At 44.9% G+C, this 18,061-nt stretch overlaps 1 protein-coding gene across 3 annotated transcripts in view; it reads right to left on the reverse strand.

Annotated features, from left to right (window-relative positions):
* Positions 1 to 9,524: 9,524 nt before the first annotated feature.
* The window catches only part of nap1l1 (nucleosome assembly protein 1-like 1), a 132,477-nt gene continuing 123,940 nt past the window's right edge, over positions 9,525 to 18,061 (reverse strand). For all 3 annotated transcript variants that reach the window (XM_078219492.1, XM_078219494.1, XM_078219493.1), the window contains one exon: positions 9,525 to 10,360. In XM_078219492.1, coding sequence (XP_078075618.1) covers positions 10,322 to 10,360 — 39 coding nt within the window. In that variant the 3' untranslated portion in view covers positions 9,525 to 10,321. The remainder of the gene's footprint in view (positions 10,361 to 18,061) is intronic.

Here is an 18,061-nt window from a genome sequence, read left to right on the forward strand (position 1 = left end):
AGGCAGGGAGGAAATGGTCGAGTAAGGGAACCATGGTTCACGAAAGAGGTGGAATGTCTTGTGAAAAGGAAGAGGGAAGCTTATGTAGGGATGAGGAAACAAGGTTCAGATGGCTCGATTGAGGGTTACAAGTTAGCAAGGAATGAGCTGAAAAAGGGGCTTAGGAGAGCTAGGAGGGGACACGAGAAGTCCTTGGCGGGTCGGATCAAGGAAAACCCAAGGCTTTTTACTCTGTGAGGAATAAAAGAATGACCAGGGTGAGGTTAGGGCCGGTCAAGGACAGTAGTGGGAACTTGTGTATGGAGTCAGTAGAGATAGGCGAGGTGATGAATGAATACTTTTCCTTCAGTGTTCACCAAAGAGAGGGGCCATGTTTTTGAGGAAGAGAAGGTGTTACAGGCTAATAGGCTGGAGGAAATAGATGTTCGGAGGGAGGATGTCCTGGCAGTTTTGAATAAACTGAAGGTCGATAAGTCCCCTGGGCCTGATGAAATGTATCCTAGGATTCTTTGGGAGGCAAGGGATGAGATTGCAGAGCCTTTGGCTTTGATCTTTGGGTCCGTCGTTGTCCACGGGGATGGTGCCAGAGGACTGGAGAATGGCGAATGTTGTTCCTCTGTTTAAGAAAGGGAATAGAAATGACCCTGGTAATTATAGACCGGTTAGTCTTATTTTGGTGGTTGGTAAATTGATGGAATAGGTCCTCAGAGATGGGATTTACGACCATTTAGAAAGATGTGGATTAATCCGGGATAGTCAGCACGGATTCGTGAAGGGCAAGTCGTGCCTCACAAATTTGATAGAATTTTTTGAGGTGGTAACGAAGTGTGTTGATGAAGGTAGGGCAGTTGATGTCATATACATGGATTTTAGTAAGGCGTTTGATAAGGTCCCCCATGGTCGGCTTATGATGAAAGTGAGGAGGTGTGGGATAGAGGGAAAGTTGGCCGATTGGATAGGAAACTGGCTGTCTGATCGAAGTAAGAAGTTTAACAACAAGTCCAACAGGTTTATTTGGTAGCAAAAGCCACACAAGCTTTCGGAGCTGCAAGCCCCTTCTTCAGGTGAGTGGGAATTCTGTTCACAAACAGAGCATATAAAGACACAAACACAATTTACATGAATAATGGTTGGAATGCGAATACTTACAACTAATCAAGTCTTTAAGAAACAAAACAATGTGAGTGGAGAGAGCATCAAGACAGGGTAAAAAGATGTGTATTGTCTCCAGACAAGACAGCCAGTGAAACTCTGTGGGGGTTACAGATAGTGTGACATGAACCCAATATCCCGGTTGAGGCCGTCCTCGTGTGTGCGGAACTTGGCTATCAGTTTCTGCTCTGTGCCGTCGTGTGTCGCGAAGGCCGCCTTGGAGAACGCTTACCCGAATATCAGAGGCCGAATGCCTGTGACCGCTGAAGTGCTCCCCAACAGGAAGAGAACAGTCTTGCCTGGTGATTGTCGAGCGGTGTTCATTCATCCGTTGTCGCAGCGTCTGCATAGTTTCCCCAATGTACCATGCCTCGGGACATCTTTTCTTGCAGCGTATCAGGTAGACAACGTTGGCCGAGTTGCAAGAGTATGTACCGTGTACCTGGTGGATGGTGTTCTCACGTGAGATGATGGCATCTGTGTCGATGATCCGGCACGTCTTGCAGAGGTTGCTGTAGCAGGGTTGTGTGGTGTCGTGGTCACTGTTCTCCTGAAGGCTGGGTAGTTTGCTGCGGACAATGGTCTGTTTGAGGTTGTGCAGTTGTTTGAAGGCAAGAAGTGGGGGTGTGGGGATGGCCTTGGCGAGATGTTCGTCTTCATCAATGACATGTTGAAGGCCCCGGAGGAGATGCCGTAGCTTCTCCGCTCCGGGGAAGTACTGGACAACGAAGGGTACTCTGTCCACTGTGTCCCGTGTTTGTCTTCTGAGGAGGTTGGTGCGGTTTTTCGCTGTGGCGCGTTGGAACTGTTGATCAATGAGTCGAGCGCCATATCCTGTTCTTATGAGGGCATCTTTCAGCGTCTGGAGGTGTCTGTTGCGATCCTCCTCATCCGAGCAGATCCTGTGTATACGGAGGGCTTGTCCGTAGGGGATGGCTTCTTTAACGTGTTTAGAGTGGAAGCTGGAGAAGTGGAGCATCGTGAGGTTATCCGTGGGCTTGCGGTACAGTGAGGTGCTAAGGTGACCGTCCTTAATGGAGATGCGTGTGTCCAAGAATGCAACCGATTCCGGAGAGTAGTCTATGGTGAGTCTGATGGTGGGATGGAACTTGTTGATGTCATCATAGAGTTGTTTCAGTGATTGTTCACCATGAGTCCAAAGGAAGGAAATGTCATCGATGTATCTAGTGTATAGCATCGGTTGAATGTCTCGTGCACAGTACTCGGCACACATGGAGCAGTTGAACCAGGAGCGCTCCTCGTCACAATGGATGTCTCGGCACTCGACACCAGCATCCCCCATGACGATGGCATTGCTGCAACGGCCTCAGTGCTCAGCGCCAACAACTGCCAGTTTCCAGATGCAATTTTACATCTCATCCGCTTCATCCTGGACCACAACATCTTCACCTTCAACAACCAGTTCTTCATCCAGACACACGGAACAGCCATGGGGACCAAATTCGCACCTCAATATGCCAACATCTTCATGCACAGGTTCGAACAAGACTTCTTCACCGCACGGGACCTTCAACCGATGCTATACACTAGATACATCGATGACATTTCCTTCCTTTGGACTCATGGTGAACAATCACTGAAACAACTCTATGATGACATCAACAAGTTCTATCCCACCATCAGACTCACCATAGACTACTCTCCGGAATCGGTTGCATTCTTGGACACACGCATCTCCATTAAGGACGGTCACCTCAGCACCTCACTGTACCGCAAGCCCACGGATAACCTCACGATGCTCCACTTCTCCAGCTTCCACCCTAAACACGTTAAAGAAGCCATCCCCTACGGACAAGCCCTCCGTATACACAGGATCTGCTCGGATGAGGAGGATCGCAACAGACACCTCCAGACGCTGAAAGATGCCCTCATAAGAACAGGATATGGCGCTCGACTCATTGATCAACAGTTCCAACGCGCCACAGCGAAAAACCGCACCAACCTCCTCAGAAGACAAACACGGGACACAGTGGACAGAGTACCCTTCGTTGTCCAGTACTTCCCCGGAGCGGAGAAGCTACAGCATCTCCTCCAGAGCCTTCAACATGTCATTGATGAAGACGAACATCTCGCCAAGGCCATCCCCACACCACCACTTCTTGCCTTCAAACAACCGCACAACCTCAAACAGACCATTGTCCGCAGCAAACTACCCAGCCTTCAGGAGAACAGTGACCATGACACCACACAACCCTGCCACAGCAACCTCTGCAAGACGTGCCGGATCATCGACACAGATGCCATCATCTCACGTGAGAACACCATCCACCAGGTACACAGTACATACTCTTGCAACTCGGCCAACGTTGTCTACCTGATACGCTGCAAGAAAGGATGTCCCGAGGCATGGTACATTGGGGAAACTATGCAGATGCTGCGACAACGGATGAATGAACACCGCTCGACAATCACCAGGCAAGACTGTTCTCTTCCTGTTGGGGAGCACTTCAGCGGTCACGGGCATTCGGCCACTGATATTCGGGTAAGCCAAGGCGGCCTTCGTGACACACGACGGCACAGAGTCGCTGAGCAGAAACTGATAGCCAAGTTCCGCACACACGAGGACGGCCTCAACCGGGATATTGGGTTCATGTCACACTATCTGTAACCCCCACAGAGTTTCACTGGCTGTCTTGTCTGGAGACAATACACATCTTTTTAGCCTGTCTTGATGCTCTCTCCACTCACATTGTTTTGTTTCTTAAAGACTTGATTAGTTGTAAGTATTCGCATTCCAACCATTATTCATGTTAATTGAGTTTGTGTCTTTATATGCTCTGTTTGTGAACAGAATTCCCACTCACCTGAAGAAGGGGCTTGCAGCTCCGAAAGCTTGTGTGGCTTTTGCTACCAAATAAACCTGTTGGACTTTAACCTGGTGTTGTTAAACTTCTTACTGTGTTTACCCCAGTCCAATGCCGGCATCTCCACATCATGTCTGATCGAAGACAGAGGGTGGTGGTGGATGGAAAATTTTCAGATTGGAGGCAGGTTGCTAGCGGAGTGCCGCAGGGATCAGTGCTTGGTCCTCTGCTTTTTGTGATTTTTATTAATGACTTAGAGGAGGGGGCTGAAGGGTGGATCAGTAAATTTGCTGATGACACCAAGATCGGTGGAGTAGTGGGTGAGGTGGAGGGCTATTGTAGGCTGCAAAGAGACATAGATAGGATGCAAAGCTGGGCTGAAAAATGGCAAATGGAGTTTAACCCTGATAAATGTGAGGTGATTCATTTTGGTAGGACTAATTTAAATGTGGATTACAGGGTCAAAGGTAGGGTTCTGAAGACTGTGGAGGAACAGAGATATCTTGGGGTCTATATCCACAGATCTCTAAAGGTTGCCACTCAAGTGGATAGAGCTGTGAAGAAGGCCTATAGTCTGTTAGCTTTTATTAACAGGGGGTTGGAGTTTAAGAGCCGTGGGGTTATGCTGCAACTGTACAGGACCTTGGTGAGACCACTTTTGGAATATTGTGCGCAGTTCTGGTCACCTCACTATAAGAAGGATGTGGAAGCGCTGGAAAGAGTGCAGAGGAGATTTACCAGGATGCTGCCTGGCTTGGCGGGTAGGTCTTATGAGGAAAGGTTGAGGGAGCTAGGGCTGTTCTCTCTGGAGCGGAGGAGGCTGAGGGGAGACTTAATAGAGGTTTATAAAATGATGAAGGGGATAGATAGAGTGAACGTTCAAAGACTATTTCCTTGGGTGGATGGAGCTATCACAAGGGGGCATAACTATAGGGTTCGTGGTGGGAGATACAGGAAGGATATCAGAGGTAGGTTCTTTACACAGAGAGTGGTTGGGGTGTGGAATGGACTGCCTGCAGTGATAGTGGAGTCAGACACTTTAGGAACATTTAAGCGGTTATTGGATAGGTACATGGAGCACACCAGGATGATAGGGAGTGGGATAGCTTGATCTTGGTTTCAGATAAAGCTCGGCACAACATCGTGGGCCGAAGGGCCTGTTCTGTGCTGTACTGTTCTATGTCCTAAGGCCTATAGTGTGTTGGCGTTCATTAACAGGAGGTTTGAGTTTAAGAGCCGTGGGGTTATGCTGCAACTGTACAGGACCTTGGTGAGACCACATTTGGATTATTGTGTGCAGTTCTGGTCACCTCAGTAGAAGAAGGATGTGGAGACACTGGAAAGAGTGCAAAGGAGATTTACCAGGATGCTGCCTGGTTTGGAGGGTAGGTCTTATGAGGAAAGGTTGAGGGAACTTGGGCTTTTGTCTTTGGAGCGGAGGAGGTTGAGAGGAGACTTGATAGAGGTTTATAAGACGATGAGGGGGATAGATAGAGTGAACGTTCAAAGACTATTTCCTCGGATGAATGGAGTGGTAACTAGGGGGCATAACTATAGGGTTCATGGTGGGAGATATAGGAAGGATGTCCGAGGTAGGTTTTTTTACTCAGAGTGGTTGGGGTGTGGAATGGACTGCCTGCAGTGATAGTGGAGTCAAAGAACAAGAGAACAAAGAACAGTACAGCACAGGAAACAGGCCCTTCGGCCCTCCAAGCCTGTGCCGCTCCTTGGTCCAACTAGACCAATCGTTTGTATCCCTCCATTCCCAGGCTGCTCATGTGACTATCCAGGTAAGTCTTAAACGATGTCAGCGTGCCTGCCTCCACCACCCTACTTGGCAGCACATTCCAGGCCCCACCACCCTCTGTGTAAAAAACGTCCCTCTGATGTCTGAGTTATACTTCGCCCCTCTCAGCTTGAGCCCGTGACCCCTCGTGATCGTCACCTCCGACCTGGGAAAAAGCTTCCCACTGTTCACCCTATCTATACCCTTCATAATCTTGTATACCTCTATTAGATCTCCCCTCATTCTCCGTCTTTCCAAGGAGAACAACCCCAGTCTACCCAATCTCTCCTCATAGCTAAGACCCTCCATACCAGGCAACATCCTGGTAAACCTTCTCTGCACTTTCTCCAATGCCTCCACGTCCTTCTGGTAGTGCGGCGACCAGAACTGGACGCAGTACTCCAAATGTGGCCTAACCAGCGTTCTATACAGCTGCATCATCAGACTCCAGCTTTTATACTCTATACCCCGTCCTACAAAGGCAAGCATACCATATGCCTTCTTCACCACCTTCTCCACCTGTGTTGCCACCTTCAAGGATTTGTGGACTTGCACACCTAGGTCCCTCTGTGTTTCTATACTCCTGATGACTCTGCCATTTATTGTATAACTCCTCCCTACATTATTTCTTCCAAAATGCATCACTTCGCAGAAGTCAGAAACTTTAGAAACATTTAAGAAGCTATTGGATAGGCACATGGAGTACTTCGGGATGATAGGGAGGAAATAGCTTGATCTGGTTTTCAGAAAAAGCTCGGCACAACAACGAGGGCCGAAGGGCCTGTTCTGTGCTGTACTGTTCTATGTTCTATGTTTAACATGCGGTTATGATTTTATGGAAGAAGTGGGATTTGATTCCGGGGGCACGAGGAACAGTATTGAGGAAAGTGGGAGCAGTACCATAAGGACGATCTTCACCTTGACTATGCTGGGTCCAGTGTTCTGGAGAGTTGTGCAATTAGGGCAGTAGAGATGGCTTTAAAATATAGTGGATTGAGAAAGATATGATAAACTAAGAGAGAAGGCAAGAGAGCGGCATTGCAATAACGTAAATGGTTCTCAAAATATGTCAGGAAGGGACAGAGCACGCAGAGTGCATTAGCAGCTAAGACTCGAGATTGGAAAAGTAATGTCAGAATTAAAAGCTCGCAGCCTTTGCAATAAGGTGAGTTAATTGCACAAATAGAAGTAAACAGGAATGATCCAATCACCATTATGGACATATGGTTACAAGATTACCAAGGATTTAGGAAGGCAAAATAGGAAAGGAGATGGGGTTATTAGCACATTAGTGAGACAGGATCCAAGATCAAAAGATCAAGATGTAGAATCTGTTTTGGTGGAGCTAAAAATATAGCAAGAGACAGTAAACTTTGGTAGGAGCTGTTTACAGGTAGTGGTAATGTAGAACACTGCAAAAATCAGGAAAATCTAATTAATTAGTACTAACGCAGAGAAGAATGAATTCCCGAAATGTATACAGTGTTTTCAACAAGTCTGTTGAGGAACCAACTAGACAAAGGGCTCTTTTAGATCAATATTGTTCTAATCAAAGGAAATCACAAATCTTTTCTTTATTAAGGGCGAGTTGGCTGAGGTAGATTGGGGAAGTACATTAAAAGGTATGACAGCAGTGGCTAGCATTTAAAGAATTCAGTTGCATCGTTGGCAAAGATACAAAAAACCAGGAAGAAGAATGATTCAACCATGGCTAACAAGATAAAGATCAGATCGAAAGAGGAGGCTATTTAAAAGCTGCCAAAAAATAAACCTAAATAGTCAAGAGCATTTTAAAATAAAGCGAGAGAGAATTTAGAATCAACCAAAACATGGTGGCACAGCAGTTCGCACTGCTGCTTCAGTGTCAGAAGTCCCAGATTCAATTTGGATGACTGTGTGGTTTGTACACTCTCCCAGTGTCTACATGGGTTTCTTCCAGGTTGCTCTGGTTTCCTCCCACAGTCCAAAGACGTGTAGGTTAGGTAGATTGGCAATGCTAAATTGCCCCTTAAGTGTCCAAATGTGTAGATTAAGGGGATTAGTGGCATAAAATACTCTGAAGAGTCAGGGCCGAATGACCTCCTTTTGCACTGTAGGGATTCTATAACCAAGATATTGGTTATAGAATAAACAAAAGATATTGGTTATAGAATAACCAAAAGATATTGGTTATAGAATAACCAAAATAGATATTGGTTATAGAACCAAAAGATATTGGTTATTGGTTATAATTGATATTGGATATTGGATATTGGTTATAATAACCAAAAGATATTGGTTATAGAATAACCAAAATAGAATATGAAATTAAACTAGCAAGGAACATAAAAACAGGCTGTAAAAGTTTCTACAGGTACGTAAAAATGAAAAGATTAGTAAAAACAAATGTGGGTCATTACAGGCAGAGAATGAATAATTTATAATGGTAATAAAGAAATGACAGTGAAACTAAACAAATACTGTGTGTCAGTCTTCATGGAGAAAGATACAAAAACCTCCCTGAAATCCCATGGAGCCAAAGGGCCAGTGAGATCGAGGATCTGAAAGAAATTAGTAAAAAAAGTGCTGAAAAATTAATGGGGCTGAAAGTTGATAAATCCCCAGACCTGATGATCTACATCCCAAAAGGGTGGTATATCTTTGGAATTCTCTACCCCAAAAGGTTTATTGAGACTCAGTAGGTTCAAAACTGACATCAACAGATTTCCAGATATGAAAGGCATCAAAATGTAGGATAGTCCAGGGAAATGGCATGAAGCCACGATCTGGTTGAATGGCAGAAGGCTCAAGGGACCAAATGATCTGCTCCTATGTTCCTACTGTGCAATGATTGGGGGTCTACAAACTCCTGCAAGTGACTACTTAACCATTTCCATTTCTTACCTCCGCCAACACTGAGCCCAGGTCATCTCTCACTACTGTACTGTCATCCTTAATTAATAGAGCTACCTCACCATCTTTTCCTGGCTTCTTGTTTCCAAAATGTCAAATACCCTTCAATATTCAGGTTCCAGCCCTGGTCACCTTGCAAATCATATCTTCACCATTTTAATGGAGGAAACTGCTGCTGATGCAAGACTGTTAAACAAGCAGTGCAAAACCAGTGGCAAAGGGGTTGAGATGTAGTGAGGGGATAGAGCTGGGTATCAGCAGAACCCGATATTTCAAATTGAGTTTAACACACTGAAATCATTCAGGCTTCGATTATGTGACTATGATCCTAATAAACAAACTCAAAAAGAGAGTCTTTTCCCCTTGAAATAGGCAATCGATTTTAAACGTTCATTCCAAAACCACTATAGGTTAAAGAACTGATTTAAGAAACCAAAAGAATCAAGTCAAATGATTGCTCCAAGTTGAGAATCTCACTTACTTACATCTTTCATGTATTTTTGAAGGAATCTGAGAACTCAAATCATGAACTCACATTGTAACAGGTTTGAAGAATCATGACAGATGTGTGTCAATATATTTGCTTCAATTATTACCTACAGCAATTAGGACCATGGCATTCAAGAAAGATTGCTGCTCAACTAAATGTGAATTTCCAAAAAAGACAGAGCCAAATTTGTGCCATATGAAGATGTGCACACAGCAAGACTTCAAAAAGGAAGTCAGTGAGCTGATGACTATCCACTGGAACTCAGTCGAGGATGTTCCTGCTGCCCGCAGGTCACAGTCCAATCAGCAGGAAATGCTATTTGCAGTACCAATGTACAAGATGCGTCACACCAGTTGGAAGAAAGTTCACTAAGAAAATATGAAAATACTAGTTTTTATTCACACCAAATGGTACAGTATGACCTTCAGGTGGTGGCTAAGCTTTCATGTTGTTCACAACCTACTAAAACAAATGAACAAAAACCATAGCATAATTAAGCAAACAATGTATGAACAATACACATGGTTGGACATTTTGGAAAAACTCGTATTTAACTACTCTGCAACTCCATACACAGAGCCAGCCACAGTTTCAATGAGTATCTCCTGATAAGTAACTCTAACTGCATTTTTACAGGAATGAGAGTAATGAAGGCACAGCTAGTGTAAGCACAGACATGTTGCACAATTTTATTTCTATCATTTTGTATAAAGTCTACGTTACACCCATCCAACTACAAAATGAAGCTTTCCACAGTTTTATATATCCAGACAACAGGGCTGAAGAGAAGGATAATTACTTTGGTTGATTGTTCTCCAGCAGAATATTTCTAAACAAATATTGGTCTCTGAATTTTGCCATTCTAAAAGTCTTCCATTGGTGCTGCCTCTAACACAAGAGTTTATTCTGAAGAATGCAATTTCTTTAACAGTGGGATGACAAGTTCACGACTTAAAAACTCCATTCCATCAATAACCAACTAAAAAACACAATGTAAGAGTAGCAACCATGTTCTGAACTGGCTGATTCAAGGATTCATGATTAACCAAAAAAAATGTTAATTGAAATTTGTCCTACCAAGAAAATACAAAACATTATAAGGCTGTTAAGTAACTATTAGTTGTTTATAGTAAGCCAGTACAGTGCAGTTGTTCCTCAAGGCCACATGAGCAGACTTCACTGCTGCTTGCACTCAGATGGTGGGTTTGGGTCCTTCTGTTAGAGAGAAAAGAGTATGAGAATAATCATAAGCACATAGAAACAGCCTGATCGTGGTGATGCTACATCAATGTTGAATTGCAATTTGCATCTCTTCACAATTCTGCTGTAATCTACAGCATTAGCTGTTCATAAATTAAATCCTTGAAGACAGATTACTTCTTATCCCGATGTATGCTTTGATTCACAAATGCCGTTATCTGCATAAACAGTGAACAGGTTTTCCAATTAGAGAAACACTGGGGAAAACTTTAGTTGCACACCAGAGTGGCTCTTAGCCAAATATCACTGCAAATCAAGGGCTCCTTTGAAAGTTGGAAGGATATAGCTAATTGAGTTTCAGGTGAGAGAACAGAAGGAAGTGGTACACAAGAGACCAAAATGCATTAAAAAAAACTTTAAACTAGAAATGCGTCATCAATTTTCATTGTGCGAAGTTTACACACTAAGGACTCCATGAAATAAAGGCAGAAAATGCTGGAAATACTTAGCAAGTCAGCAACATGTAGAAAGACAAACATTCAATGCTTCAGGTTGGCATTTGTGTCAGAACTGTAAAAAACAGATGCAACAGGTTTTAATCAAGTATAGAGGCAAAGAAAGTGGGATGGGAGAATTAAAGGGAAGATCTGTGATAGGCAGGAGGGAATAAATGACTAGCAATAGTGTTGCGAGGCAAAAGGAGATACCAATGGGGGAAGTTTAATCAAAAAAAGGGGCCTAGAGTAATGCCTCCCCTTGACCAACATTGTTTATTTACTTGCCCCATTGCCATTTCATTTTACCCTGCATCATTATATTTTAATTAATCTCTCCTGCCTTCCACCCTATCACAGGTCTTCCAATTTTTCCTCCACTTTGCCTTGTCCCTGCACTTGATTAAAACTAACTTTTCCCAGTTCTGACAAAACAACCTGAAGCAATAACTCTGCTTCTCTCTCCACAGATGCTACCCAACTTGAATATTTTCAGCATTTTTGTACATCAAAATCCCAGCACCTGCAGCACTTTGCTTATAATACTTGATAGGTAGTCATGAGCGAGCACAGCAAGGTGAAAGAACCTGTTATTTTAGAAGAAAGCAATTATGTTATTACAATAAAACTAAATGCCTGCATCATTCCAAGATGCTGCATCAGAAACGGAGCAACGATTTAAGGGAATGCAGTCACATACTCTAGCCATACCCACACTAACCTCTGACTTAGCTGGGAGTCTGGACAGCCATGAAGTTGATGACACTTCATTCACATTGGCTCAGCTCCAGCAGTTCTAAGGAAGACAGAAAGTAGGCATTTTTGGATGGAAGTGCCACCTCCAATCTTTATGCCTCATGTACCCAAATTTCTGTAGAGAACTCCAAATCTGGTCAACAGCTGCATTCACTCTAACACTACCAAAGTCAACAGGTTCAAACATAATTGGGAACAACAAGCACGGCAGGCTCAAAATTCTACAGCACGCCTTGAAGCTTGTACATATGCAAACTATGGACTTTCATGCTAATATGCATGGCCTTCACTGTAGTCCTTACAGCGCTTTCATTATCTCCGATACAGCAACATGGATAACACTACCTTCATTAGGAGATTTAAAACATGGAACAGGAGATAGCTTGGGTAAATAGAAAAAAGTGAAGCATCAATACGCTAGATTCAGCTCCCATTAACCTAATCATATGTTTTTGCCTAAAAAATCTGTTACCTGAAACTGACCTAAACTGTCGTTTATTTTTAACTCTGCTGCCCATATTGTAACTTGCAACAAGTCCCATTCACCCATCACCGCTGTGCTCACTGACCTAAACTGTCCTGTTGAACAATGCTTGCCCTAATGCTGGAATTCCCATCTTAAACTTTTCTGCATTTCATCTCTTAAGATGCCCCTTAAAATCTATTCCTTTGAGCCACATAGGAGACATTAGGACAAGTAACCATAGCCCGATTGTCAAATTTTGCCTGAACATTTGTGGAACACTTTGCAATGTTATATTATGCCAAAGACAATTGCATCCCACCAAGAATGCTGTTAATAAATATATACCTTTGACAGGGTAGGAACAAGTTGCCTTCTCAGAATATGCCAATTCAATGTTTTTTATTCATTTCCTTGGGGTTACCATTGACCAGAAACTCAACTGGACTCGCCACAAACACAGTGGCTGCAAGAGCAGGTCAGAGGCTAGGAATACTGCAGTGAGTAGGTAGAATTAGGGATGTTCTTGTGAAGGACCCGCTTGGGTCAAGTGATCACAATGTGGTCGAATTTCTGATACAAATGGAAGAGGAGAAAGTAGGGTCCCATACCAGTGTCCTCTGTTTGAACAGAAGGAAGTACGATAGGATGAGGGCTGAATTGGCCAAGGTGGACGGGAGAGCAGACTGGTAGGTAGGACAGTTGAGGAACAGTGGAGGATTTTTAAGGAGACCCTTTTCAGTACTCAGCAACAATATATTCCGGTGATAAAGAAGGACTGTAAGAAAAGGGATAACCAGCCGTGGATAACGAAGGAAATTGAGAGTATTAAATTAAAGACCGATGCGGACAGTGGCCAAAAATAGTGGAGAATCGGAAGATTGGGAAAACTCTCCATGGTAAACTGATGGAGAAGATCCTGAGGGACAGGATATATGAGCATTTAGAGAGGTTTAGTATGCTCAAGAATACTCAGCATGGCTTTGTCAAGGGCAGATCGTGCCTTACGAGCCTGGTGGAGTTCTTCGAAAATGTGACTAAACACATTGACGAAGGGAAGGCGGTAGATGAGGTTTATATGGATTTTAGCAAGGCGTTTGATAAGGTCCCCCATGCAAGGCTTCTAGAAAAAGAGAGGGGGCATGGGATCCAAGGGGCTGCTGCCTGGTGGATCCAGAACTGGCTTGCCCAAAGGAGGCAGAGAGTGGGTATAGATGGGTCTTTTTCTAAATGGAGGTCGGTCACCAGTGGTGTGCCCCAGGGATCTGTTCTGGGACCCTTGCTGATTGTCATTTTCATAAATGATCTGGATGAGGAAGCGGAGGGATGGGTTGGTAAGTTTGCCGACGACACGAAGGTTGGTGGGGTTGTGGATAGTCTGGAGGGATGTCAGAAGTTACAGAGGGACACAGATAGGATGCAAGACTGGGCGGACAAGTTGCAGATGGACTCCAACCCAGATAAATGCGCCGTGGTCCATTTTGGTAGGTCAAATGGGATGCAGGAGTACAATATAAAGGGATAGACTCTTAGTACTGTAGAGGATCAGAAGGACCTTGGGGTCCGGGTCCATAGGACTCTAAAATCGGCCCCGCAGGTGGAGGTGGTGGTTAAGAAGGCGTGTGGTGTGCTGGCCTTTATCAATCGAGGGATTGAGTTTAGGAGTCCGGGGATAATGATGCAGCTATATAAGACCCTCGTCAGACCCCACTTGGAGTACTGTGCTCAGTTCTGGTCGCCTCACTATAGGAAGGATGTGGAAAAGATTAAAAGGGTGCAGAGGAGATTTACAAGGATGTTGCCTCGATTGAGTGGCATGCCTTATGAGGAGAGGCTGAGGGAGCTCGGTCTTTTCTCCTTGGAGAGACGAAGGATGAGAGGAGACCGAATAGAGGTGTATAAGATGTTGAGAGGCATAGATTGGGTGGACTCTCGGAGGCTTTTTCCCAGGGTGGCAATGTCTGCTACGAGAGGACACAGGTTTAAGGTGCTGGGATGTAGGTACAGGGGAGATGTTAGGGGTAAGTTTTTCCACATAGAGGGTGGTGGGCGAGTGGAATCGGCTGCCGTTCGTGGCAGTGGAGGCGAACACAATAGGGTCTTTTAAGAGACTCCTGGATGAGTACATGGAGCTTAATAGGATGGAAGGTTATAGGTAGGTCTAGAAGGTAGGGATGTGGTCGGCACAACCTGTGGGCCGAAGGGCCTGTTTGTGCTGTAGTTTTTCTATGTTTCTATGTTTAAGAAACAACAAAGAACGACTAAGAAAGCAATAAAGAAAGGAAAGATAGGTTATGAAGCTAGGCTAGCTCTAAATATAAAAAATGATAGTAAAAGCATTTACAAATATATAAAAAGGAATACGAGTGGCAAGAGTGAATGTTGGGCCCTTGGAGGATGAGGGGGGGATTTAATAGTGGGAAATGAGGAAATGGCTGAAACTTTAAATAAGTTTTTTGTGTCGGTCTTCACGGTGGAAGACACAAATAGTTTACCGAATATTAACGATAGAGGGTTGGTAGGAGGAGAGGTACTCAATACAATTAATGTTACCAGGGAGGCAGTGCTTGGTAGACTAACGGGACTGAAGGTGGACAAGTCCCCGGGCCCGGATGGAATACATCCCAGGGTACTGAAAGAAATGTCAGAGGTAATAGCGGATGCGTTAGTGGTTATTTATCAAATTTCCTTGGATTCTGGGGTAGTGCCGGCGGATTGGAAAACGGCTAATGTTACGCCGCTGTTTAAAAAAGGAAATAGACAAAAGGCGGGTAACTACAGGCCGGTTAGCTTAACATCTGTAGTTGGGAAAACGCTGGAATCCATCATTAAAGAAGAAATAGCAGGCCATCTGGATAAGACTGGTTCGATTAAGCAGACGCAGCATGGATTCATGAGGGGAAAGTCGTGCTTGACGAACTTGTTGGATTTTTATGAAGGTGTGCCTAGTGCGGTTGACGGAGGGGAACCGGTGGATGCAGTGTTTGTGGATTTCCAAAAGGCGTTTGATAAGGTACCTCACAAAAGGTTGCTGAAGAAGATTGGGTCACACGGAGTTGGGGGGTAGGGTGTTAGCGTGGATTAGGGATTGGCTATCCGACAGGAAGCAGAGAGTCGGAATAAATGGGTGCTTTTCTGGTTGGCAGATGGTGACTAGTGGCGTGCCGCAGGGATCGGTACTGGGGCCTCAACTATTTACCATTTATATAGACGATCTGGAGGAGTGGACTGAGTGTAGGGTAACAAAGTTTGCAGACGAAACAAAGATAAGTGGAAAAGTGAATCGTGTGGAGGGCGTAGAAGGTCTGCAGAGAGATTTGGACAGGCTGAGTGTGTGGGCGACGATCTGGCAGATGGAGTATAACGTTGACAAATGCGAGGTTATTCACTGGAGGAAATAATAGCAAATTGGATTATCTAAATGGAAAAAAATTACAACACACTACTGTGCAAAGGGACCTGGGGGTCCTTGTGCATGAGACGCAAAAACCCAGTCTGCAGGTGCAACAGGTGATCAAGAAGGCAAATGGGATGTTGGCCTATATCGCAAGGGGGATAGAATATAAAAGCAGAGATGACATGCTGCATCTGCACAGGGCATTGGTGAGGCCGCAACTGGAATACTGTGTGCAGTATTGGTCCCCTTATTTGCGGAAGGATATATTGGCCTTGGAGGGAGTGCAGAGAAGGTTCACCAGGTTGATACCAGAGATGAGGGGTGTTGATTATGAGGAGAGACTGAACAGATTGGGTTTGTACTTGTTGGAATTTAGAAGGCTGAGGGGGGATCTTATAGAGACCTATAAGATAATGAAGGGGCTGGATAGGGTAGAGGTGGAGAGATTCTTTCCACTTAGAAAGGAAGCTAGAACTAGAGGGCACAGCCTCAAAATAAAGGGGGGTCAGTTTCGGGCAGAGTTGAGGAGGAACTTCTTCTCTCAGAGGGTGGTGAATCTCTGGAATTCTCTGCCCACTGAAGTGGTGGAGGCTTCCTCGTTGAATATGTTTAAATCATGGATAGATGGATTCCTGATCGGTAAGGGAATTAGGCGTTATAGGGATCAGGCGGATAAGTGGAACTGATCCACTTCAGATCAGCCATGATCTTCTTGAATGGCGGGGCAGGCCCGAGGGGCTCGATGGCCTACTCCTGCTCCTATTTCTTATGTTCTTATGAGTAACTCACCTCTTGACGCCCCAGAGCCTGTTCACCATCGACATGGCAAAAGTCAGGAGTGTTGGGTACAGCTCCAACACTGAAGAAACCCGACATTATCCAAGACAAAACAGCCCACTTGATTGACACCACATCCACAAACATCCACTCCCTCCACCACCGACACTCAGAACAACTGTACTATCTACAAGATGCACTGCAGAAATTCATCAAAAATCCTTAGACAGCACCTTCCAAACAACCACTTCCATCTCGAAGGACAAGAACAGATACATAGGAACATCACGACCTGTAAGTTCCCCTCCAAGCTACTCGCCATCCTGACTTGGAAATATATCGCCATTCCTTTGCAGTCACTGGGTCAAAATCCTGGAATTCCTTCCCTCCCCAACAGCATTGTGGGTCAACCAAAAGCACTTGGACTGCAACATTTCAAGAAGGCAGCTCACCACCACCTTCTCAGGGCCAAACAGGCATGGACACAATAAATACTGGCCAGCCAGAGATGCCCATGTCCCATGTGTCTTCACGGTGGAGGACACAAATAGTTTGCCAAATATTAACGATAGAGGGTTGGCAGCAGGAGAAATACTTAATACAATTAATGTTACCAGAGAGGCAGTGCTGGGTAGACTAATAGGACTGAAGGTGGACAAGTCCCCGGGTCCGGATGGAATGCATCCCAGGGTATTGAAAGAAATGTCAGAGGTAATAGTGGATGCGTTAGTGATTATTTATCAAAACTCGTTGCATTCTGGGGTAGTGCCGGTTGATTGGAAAACGGCTAATGTTACGCCGCTGTTTAAAAAAGGAAGGAGACAAAAGGCGGGTAACTATAGGCCGGTCAGCTTAACGTCTGTAGTAGGGAAAATGCTGGAATCCATTATTAAAGAGGAGATAGCAGGGCATCTGGATAGAAATGGTTTGATCAATCAGACGCAGCATGGATTCATGAGGGGAAAGTCGTGCTTGACGAACATGTTGGATTTTTATGAAGATGTGACTAGGGCGGTTGATGGAGGAGAACCGGTGGATGCGGTGTTTTTGGATTTCCAAAAGGCGTTTGATAAGGTGCCCCATAAAAGGCTGCTGAAGAAGATTAGGGCACACGGAGTTGGGGGTAGTGTGTTAAAGTGGATTGGGGACTGGCTATCCATCAGGAAGCAAAGAGTCGGAATAAATGGGTGTTTTTCCGGTTGGAGGAAGGTAACTAGTGGCGTGCCGCAGGGATCGGTACTCGGGCCGCAACTGTTTACCATTTATATAGATGATCTGGAGGAGGGGACGGAGTGTAGGGTAACGAAGTTTGCAGACGACACAAAGATAAGTGGAAAAGTGAATCGTGTGGAGGACGGAGAAGATCTGCAGAGAGATTTGGACAGGCTGAGTGAGTGGGCGAGGATATGGCAAATGGAGTATAACGTTGAGAAATGCGAGGTTATACACTTTGGAGGAAATAATAACAAATGGGATTACTATCTCAATGGAAACAAATTAAAACATGCTACCGTGCAAAGGGACCTGGGGGTCCTTGTGCATGAGCCGCAAAAGCCCAGTCTGCAGGTACAACAGGTGATCAAGAAGGCAAATGGGATGTTGGCCTATATTGCGAGGGGGATAGAATATAAAAGCAGGGATGTCTTGATGCACCTGTACAGGGCATTGGTGAGGCCGCAGCTGGAATACTGTGTGCAGTATTGGTCCCCTTATATGAGGAAGGATATATTGGCATTGGAGGGAGTGCAGAGAAGGTTCACCAGGTTGATACCGGAGATGAGGGGTTTGGATTATGAGGGGAGGCTGAGGAGATTGGGTTTGTACTCGTT

The sequence above is a fragment of the Mustelus asterias genome, chromosome 9 (assembly GCF_964213995.1).
Source record: "Mustelus asterias chromosome 9, sMusAst1.hap1.1, whole genome shotgun sequence".
NCBI classification, from domain to species: domain Eukaryota; kingdom Metazoa; phylum Chordata; class Chondrichthyes; order Carcharhiniformes; family Triakidae; genus Mustelus; species Mustelus asterias.